General features: G+C 41.4%; 1 protein-coding gene across 1 annotated transcript; it reads left to right on the forward strand.

The window, feature by feature from the left end:
- The first annotated feature begins 4,972 nt into the window (after nt 1-4,972).
- htr3a (5-hydroxytryptamine (serotonin) receptor 3A) lies at nt 4,973-8,466 on the forward strand. The gene is made up of 8 exons (XM_030783000.1): nt 4,973-5,149; nt 5,297-5,341; nt 5,563-5,672; nt 5,985-6,154; nt 6,513-6,673; nt 6,991-7,201; nt 7,424-7,651; nt 8,177-8,466. Exons 1-8 carry the CDS (start codon nt 4,973-4,975, stop codon nt 8,464-8,466), a joined length of 1,392 nt encoding a protein of 463 aa, XP_030638860.1.
- The last annotated feature ends 299 nt before the right edge of the window (nt 8,467-8,765 follow it).

Here is an 8,765-nt window from a genome sequence, read left to right on the forward strand (position 1 = left end):
CACACACACACACACATACTCACACACACACAGAGAGAGAGAGAGAGTGCAAAATATACTGATGAAGAATATAGTAAACATTGTTATATTTACAAACCTGATGGAACATATTGCTCGTCAGGTAAATTCCACTGAGGACTATATGTCCTGCAGCTATTTGTTCCAGCCATGCATCACAATGTTGAGTTTAATGAATTTTCTCTAATATTAAGCCAACAAGGCAAGCTAACCAGATAAACTGGGTAGTGGGTATATAAGTTGAGACATATCATTACATGACATGTGGCCTCAGGAGACACAGCTGAGATGTTGCATTTTTAAATACAGTTACAACACAGAGGATCCAGACCACATACAGTGGAGCAGTGCCTGAGCTACTTTCAGCATAGCGGTTAAGCAGATTTTGTCTGGGTAAAGGATATGTCTATCACTGGTGGCTTACTGAACAAACATGGCTTATTCAGTCTGACCTCAAGTGAGAGCCTCCGTCCAGAAATGGCCAGGAGGATGCTGCTGACAAGATGCGGTATGATTTCAGTCTATCTCTGTGTCACACTGTTCCATCCGTATCAGCATAATGGTTGCCTGAATCCAATGAAAAAACAATCCATTCAACACTTTTTACATTTCCTTCCTTCCTGTTAAAGTGAAAACAGTTTAGATTCTGACAAATGAGTCGAGTCTTTACATATGCAACAATTACAATAGATTATATCTGTAGCTTAAGATGGACCATTAAAAAACTCTGTGTATTGACTTTTTCTTGATGTTTGGTTTTGTATATCTTGCAAAACAAATTAAACAAATAAAAAAACACATTACATTTCAAATTGCTTCTATCTTGTTTCTTCTGCATATAGGACATTCTACTCACTTAAAATTCACTCCTCAAAACGAACTGCTAAGATGCTAATTCTCTTTAAACAAGCAAAACCAAATTTAGGAATCTAGTTCGAAACCAAACTCAGTCAGTAAAGACAGCAGAAATAGGGCGTTGACGTCAAACCTGATGTGTTTTCTCAGCCAACTGTACAAACTGGGTGAGTTACACTAAAAGTCTCAAGAATATTTTTTAAAATGAGGTGTGTGTCAGATAGGCCAGACATACAGGCCACACTGCTGCATGACTAAAATTAGGAAAAGTAGCATTGTATATTTGTTTACTCTAACAATTTAACCATTTAACCTTTGCATGCATTTTCTGTTAAATAGCCTATCGCATTACGCGGTGTCATTCGTTTACCGGAAGATAAGCCACAACCAGTTCGTCTTTGTTACACTATCTGTGTGAGCTATTTGAGCTTTCCAATAAGCAAAGAAAACATAATCCAGTTCTTCATATCGGGTTATATTTTCCTGAGACAAATCTAATCAGCGTCCTACATGCTGAGTTAATTAAATCTAATCTTCGCCGGCCACAGTATTGTATATCAGTTTAATGTAGTAAGTGCGCATGGAGATCCATTTGAACTTGGCTGTGAAATATGAACTGTTGAACGTCATGGCTGGTTTGCAAACTCCACTGTAGGAAAAATCTATGATTACCCAATTGTCGTAGTCTAAACCTAAGTTACTCTTTTGTTGTTTAAGTTTTTTCCTCCTTGAAACATATATCAAAAATTGCCTATACATTCCGCACCCTCTGAACATGTATTAGCATGCAGATTCTCACACACCCTTAGGTACGCGTGGGGGAGTAAAACCAATTTTGCTCCGTCCGCTGAAAGTACATGTAATTCTTATAGCTTGACAGTTTACATTTATGTAACTTATAATACTTGTAAATTCTGTGACCATTATATGTGGTCATACTGCCTGGACACTCCTGCACTTTGGTGAGGTCCCTCAGTTTAACATAGCCTGAATCGGAGAGGGTTAATGAAGCGATGACAGAACAGACGCTTGGTGGAGAGCATAGGGGCACGGACTTGAGCATGCACTAGTTGAGCACTGAAGACCACTGAAGCCAAAACCAAACAAGTGACTGAAGACGGCAGCGGCAGAGCGAACATTTGGCAAAATGAGACTGTTAACAGTTTTAACAGTGGTCATTATGTTTATACATGGTGCAGTGCAGGGATGTTCCGGTAAGTTACATTCAGTTATGCTGTCAAGTTTTCCAAAGTTTTCAGGGATGTCAGTCTGTGGAATTGCTCAGAATACAATTCATTCATTGTAAATTACCCATCGTTTTCCTCATTACATCTTTCTGCATGTAGTTTCAACTAGACAGTAAAGTTTTGAACAATCTTTTTAGTGGCTTGAAGAAGCCAAGCCTGTAGCACCTACTACGGTCTCTGTAGTCTTCATGGCATTGAAGGTAACATTCGTAAATTATATGAAATTTCATTGTAATTAGTTACTGTACTTAGGTCATATTGAGTCTAACAATTATAATGGTAGCTTTTTATGGATTGTAGTAGCCTACTCGTAGATACTGTGAAAGAATGGAGAACTGACTGGCTGTTGATCCTTTGGTGTGTGGTATGAGGCTGGGTAGTAAGTAAAGTAATTATAACATATTAATGTATTGCCAGTTGAATATTGTAATATTTATCTGTTACAAATCATAGACCAACTGATGTGTTATATGAATGGATGAGTGGAAGTGTAAAAAATAAGAAAAGGTATACAGTTTATGTTTTTCCCTTTTTACTCCACCTCACTATCACCTGGAATAGCCAGTTTCTTTCCTGTCTTTAGTCCTTGCCCTGATATGAGCTCAGTCCCAGTGCAGGACGGTGCACCCTTCAGTGCGTGCAAAACCAGCCTCTGTTTCTTCTCACCTGCTTGTTTACCACATCTCCACAAGAGCCTAGTGTGTAGGGGCCCATGCTAATTTATAAACATCTCTGGAAGAATGTAATGCGTGTTGGGGTCCATACTACTTTTTTCAGATTTGCCTGCAGGTTCCCCATTGCTGCAAGGAGCCTCCGAAGAACCTTAGTGGGGAGGGTACTGTGTCTGATTGAACCTATGTCTGACTGAGAGCCTGTGTCTGACTGAGCCTGTGTCTGACTGAGCTTGTGTCTGACTGAGAGCCTGTGTCTGACTGAGCTTGTGTCTGACTGAGAGCCTGTGTCTGAATGAGCCTGTGTCTTACTGAGAGCCTGTGTCTGACTGAACTTGTGTCTGATTGAGCCTGTGTATGACTGAGCCTTTGTTTGACTGAGCCTGTGTCTGACTGAACCTATGTCTGACTGAGAGCCTGTGTCTGACTGAGCCTGTGTCTGGCTGAACCTGTGTCTGAATGAGCCTGTGTCTTACTGAGAGCCTGTGTCTGACTGAACTTGTGTCTGATTGAGCCTGTGTATGACTGAGCCTTTGTTTGACTGAGCCTGTGTCTGACTGAACCTGTGTCTGACTGAGCCTGTTTTTGACTGAACCTGTGTCTGACTGAGAGCCTGTGTCTGACTGAACCTGTGTCTGACTGAGCCTGTTTTTGACTGAACCTGTGTCTGACTGAGAGCCTGTGTCTGACTGAATCTGTGTCTGACTGAGAGCTTGTGTCTGACTGAGAACCTGTGTTTGAAAGCCTGTGTCTGACTGAGCCTGTGTCTGACTGAGAGCCTGTTTTTGACTTAGTCTGTGTCTGACTGAGCCTGTGTTTGACTGAGAGCCTATGTCTGACTGAGAGCCTGTGTCTAACTGAGAGCCTGTGTCTAACTGAGTCCATGTCTGACTGAGAGCTTGTGTCTGACTGAGAGCCTGTGTTTGAAAGCTTGTGTCTGACTGAGCCTGTGTCTGACTGAGAGCCTGTGTTTGACTGAGCCTGTGTTTGACTGAGCCTGTGTCTGACTGAGCCTGTGTCTGATTAAGAGCCTGTGTCTGACTGAGAGCCTGTGTTTGACTGAACTTGTGTCTGACTGAACCTGTGTCTGATTAAGAGCCTGTGTCTGACTGAGATCCAGTGTTTGAAAGCTTGTGTCTGACCCTGTGTTTGAGTCTGTGTCTGGCTGAGCCTGTGTCTGACTGAACCTGTGTCTGAATGAGCCTGTGTTTGACTGAACCTGTGTCTGAATGAGCCTGTGTATGACTGAACCTGTGTCTGAATGAGCCTGTGTTTGACTGAACCTGTGTCTGACTGAGAGCCTGCGTCTGACTGAGCCTATGTCTGACTGAGAGCCTGTGTCTGACTGAGAGCCTGTGTTTGACTGAGCCTGTGTCTGACTGAGAGCCTGTGTTTGACTGAGCTTGTGTCTGACTGAGAGCCTGTGTTTGACTGAGCCTGTGTCTGACTGAGAGCCTGTGTCTGGCTGAGCCTATGTCTGACTGAACTTGTGTTTGACTGTGCCTGTGTTTGACTGAGCCTATGTCTGACTGAGCCTGTGTCTGACTGAACCTGTGTCTGACCGAGAGCCTGTGTCTGACTGAGAGCCTGTGATATTGCAGAAATTTAGTATTGAGGTTTCTGATAGAGGAAGAAACTGAAAAGAAAGAGGAGCTTAAATTCAAAATTCAAAAACAGCAACAGAAAAGTAATAGCAACAACCCTGAAAACAGTCTCTGTATGTGTGTGTGTGTTAACAGCATTTTTTCCAAGGAATTATAAAAGCCGTTATCAAACCTTTAAATATCTTAAATTGATTTAGGAAAGTCTCATATTAAGACAACCACAGTCATAGGAAATCACTGCTTTGTTACCTGTTTTTTAAATACATGGTTTTAGCACAACTTGTCCCATACTGTGTTGACATCTGCTCATCAGTTCATAACATTTCAGTTGAGAAATGTTTAGAATTATGCTTCTATTTGTCATTTTTAGATATACATTACATTATTACAAATTTTTTTTATCACACTTACAACATCTACTCACACTTTTGTTACTTCCTGTTACGGCCCACTACTTCCACATACTCTGTAGCTAATAATGTGAACAGCCTGCAGAAACCTGCCAAAACCCTTCTTTTAAATTTAGATATTTTGACAGTATGTTGAGTCTTGAATAAAAAATGTGGAACTTAAAAATATGTCTGCTTTAGTTCGAAAACTTGGCACTAGTACTGGACGGTTTGCCAACGCTACCTTGGTTCGACTCTCTGAGTTCCTGAGTGCTGGGTATAAGAAAGCAGTCCGACCGGTGCGAGACTGGCGTCAGTCTACCACCGTGGCCATTGACCTGATGGTTTACTCTATTCTCAACGTGGTGGGTACTGCCCTCTGTTTTACTCATTTCATTTGTTTTGTATTGCTTATGATATTTACATTTTTTGCTTAGTCTGGTCTTTGTATTCATTTATTGACTTTACACAAGGATACATTTTAAATTCATGTTTTTTTTCTCATGATAAAGGATGAGAAAAACCAGGTCCTGACCACGTATGTGTGGTATAGGCAGGTGAGTTTAGAGTAGATTACCATTAATTTTACATGACAGTTATCACTATAGTGTTCATTCATATGCATATGTAGTTTTTTTTTCTATTTTAAATAAAAATAATGTTTTAAACTCAATAAAAATTGGTAATAAACGTATACATGAGAAAGGTCCGTTATCTTCCTTTGTTTCCACACCATTCTACTTTCTGATTTATCACATCACTGCATTCCTGTATGAAGCAATGGTTTGATGAATTCCTCGTTTGGAATACGAGTGATTTTGATGGTGTGAAACAAGTTTCCATTCCAACAGCCAATGTCTGGGTGCCTGACATCCTAATCAATGAATTGTAAGTAAACTAATTATATTGTCTTTTCACCTATCAGTGAACCTCTTCCTTGTCAGCAGAATTTGAGATTCATCAGGATATTTTCCTCTTCATCAATTGTTAAGATAATTGTCAGGCTTCACAGTTTCCATATACAAAGTTTCATAAGTTTTTCATCATTGTTTTCTTTGCTACTCTGAAGAAGTCATGATTGTGTGGTGTTGAAAATAAATTAACTGCATTGTAAGTTGCTTTGGATAAAATAGATGTAATGTAAATGTAATGTAATGCATTGTTTTTTTGTTTTTGTGACTTCTTTTATGATCCCTTCAGTGTGGACGTGGGCAAGTCTCCAGATATTCCATATGTGTATGTGCGCCATGACGGATTGGTGCGGAATTACAAACCCATCCAGGTTGTTACTGCCTGCACTCTCAATATTTACAACTTCCCCTTTGATGTGCAGAACTGTAGCCTCACCTTTCAGAGCTGGCTCCACACGAGTAAGTTGTCACCCTCTGTAGCAAGTCTGTAAAATGGATCAGCCACATAAATGTAGTCCGGGTTTAAAAAAGAAATTGAGAGCATATTACATGGTGTATAATTGCATTGGGAAAGCACATACACCTAGTCTATAATTGCCTAGATAGCAAATTACGTGAAGATGACCTACAACTGAACATTGATGACAGGATTATGAAATAACAACAACAACAACAACAGCAACAACAACACTTAATTTGGCAACAGAGACATGAGAGTGAATCAGGCTTGACTGGAATAATCCACATTATACAGCTCTTTCTAGGAAGGCACAATTAATCTGAATGAGCTGACCTTAAGCTTCTCTCGTTCCTGCAGTTAATGATATCAACATCACCTTAATGAGGAGCCCAGAGAAAGTGAAGGAGGATAAGAGTGTGTTCATGAACCAAGGAGAATGGGAGCTGCTCCACGTTTTATCCAAATACAAGTCCTTCAGCCTGGACAATGATGACTACTACGCTGAAATGAAATTCCATGTGAGCTTTTTTTCTTTTTCTTTTTGATGTCATGCCTATTATGTGATTGGTTGTCTTGTTAGGACATTCACATTAACCTGCAATCTGACAGTGGCAACAGGAGTCAGTCTGTTAGACTTTTGTTCCCAGGAATAAGGGAACAATGATTGATGTTTATAGTAGGACAACTGTTGAGACATAGTTGAGTGGTTTTTGGGAAACGTAACAGTCCGCCGTGTAAGTGGTCTTCTCTGATTGGAGTGATTATTGATGGAAAAAGCAAATTAATGATTACAGAATGATTATGGAGTACTTAAACCTATCTTACCCCTCCTTAGGTAGTGATCCGACGGAGGCCTTTGTTCTATACGGTCAACCTCCTTCTGCCCAGTATCTTTTTGATGGTGATGGACATCGTGGGGTTCTACCTCCCTCCAGACAGTGGAGAGAGGGTGTCTTTCAAGATCACATTGCTGCTGGGATACTCTGTCTTCCTCATCATCGTCTCCGACACACTCCCAGCCACTGCCATCGGGACACCTCTCATTGGTAAAAGGAGAAGTTTATCATGAAATGAAAGTTAAACTGATAATGAATGAGAATGGTTTTATGAAAGGGGAATCTAGATATGTATGTCATATTAATGCCGTATGTTTCCTCTAGGCATAGCATAACATAATTTTGAGGGAATTTGTGTGTTGTACCTCTGAAGGGATGTGTGCTCACTGGTGTTCAGTATGTGTTAATGTAGCTGTGATGTGTTTGATGCAGGCGTCTATTTCGTGGTATGCATGGCTCTGCTGGTGATTAGCCTGACAGAGACAGTCTTGATCGTGAGGTTGGTGCATAAGCAGGACCTCCGTCCTCACGTGCCGCAGTGGGTCAGACACCTGGTGCTGGAGAAGGCCACGGTGCTCCTCTGTATCCGACACAAGCTCTGCACCGTCCTCTCCCGAGACTCTGACTTGCCGCACTATAAAGAGAACAACATGAACACAGGTACATGGGTTCGGTCATATGGTGATAAGGAGGAAACTTAGGAACAGGTGTGAGGTAACTGTTCATTTGAGTTTTGTGGATGAATGGCTCTGTCTAATATAGTTCCTCTCCTTACTGCATTGTTCGCTTGGCCCAAAATCCCAATCTACTGCATAAGAAGTAAAATCATGGTAAAGAATATCCATGAATCAACAAATATCCATATACATAAAGTGTCTTAATGCTGAATACTTGCTATAGCTTCAAATCATCAGTTCACACAAAGAAGGCAAAGAGAGAGTCATGAGAGAGTGTTTGGCGGTGGTTTCGGCTTGCCGAACACAAAACTGACAGCGTTCACAGGTGGGAGGCCGACAGGGGACCAAAAAGGCAAATGAAAAAAAGAGAATAGTTGGCTGTTTTTCACTCTTACTGCTGCTGTCATGTCAGTTCTGCTTTGCTGTTGTAGATGCACAGAAGACAGAAAAAATACAATTAAGCCAGAGTTTCTCACACATGTACATGTGATTTTGGTTTTCTCTATAGTGCGATGTAATCATCACAGCTGCGAAGCATCCAGGGATTCTGAGAGGGGCAGGCTGGGGCTAGCGCTGCCACTGCGGGAAAACACCCCTCCAATCATGGACAACATCCTACAGGAGATTTCATCTATCCGTCAGTTTTTGGAGAAGAGGGACGAGAGCAGGGACATTGCTAAGGAGTGGCTGCAGGTGGGCTATGTTCTGGACGTGTTGCTGTTCCGCATCTACCTGTTAGCCATGCTAACCTACAGCATCACACTCGGAACACTGTGGTCTGTGTGGCAGTATGCCTGAGATGTATGGAATGCCTTGACTCCAGCTGGCTAAGACTCTGGGACTGACCCTCTGCGTTGTCACGATCATGGCAGCATGGTTGCCATTTCACTACAGAGTCACTGGTTAAGAGAGTGGGCCGCAAGTCATAGAAAGATGTAACACTGTGATTTAGACATCAAAATTAAATTTTTTGCTGCAGTTCTCAGTCACTGAAATTTGATCTCTCTCTGTGCTGTTGCTGACTCACACAGAAAAGAGGGTGTGGCATTTACCTATAACCCCATTTGACCACAGTTCTCTCAGAGACGTGACAATTT

This window comes from Chanos chanos, chromosome 8 (assembly GCF_902362185.1).
Source record: "Chanos chanos chromosome 8, fChaCha1.1, whole genome shotgun sequence".
NCBI lineage: Eukaryota > Metazoa > Chordata > Actinopteri > Gonorynchiformes > Chanidae > Chanos > Chanos chanos.

What these genes read in the sequence shown, in the direction of transcription:
- htr3a (XM_030783000.1), top strand. Translation starts at nt 4,973, where the DNA reads ATGTCTGCTTTAGTTCGAAAACTTGGCACTAGTACTGGACGGTTTGCC. An exon ending in TTTACTCTATTCTCAACGTG is followed by an intron (nt 5,150 to 5,296) that starts GTGGGTACTGCC and finishes CTCATGATAAAG; the next exon opens with GATGAGAAAAACCAGGTCCT. An exon ending in GACATCCTAATCAATGAATT is followed by an intron (nt 5,673 to 5,984) that starts GTAAGTAAACTA and finishes TGATCCCTTCAG; the next exon opens with TGTGGACGTGGGCAAGTCTC.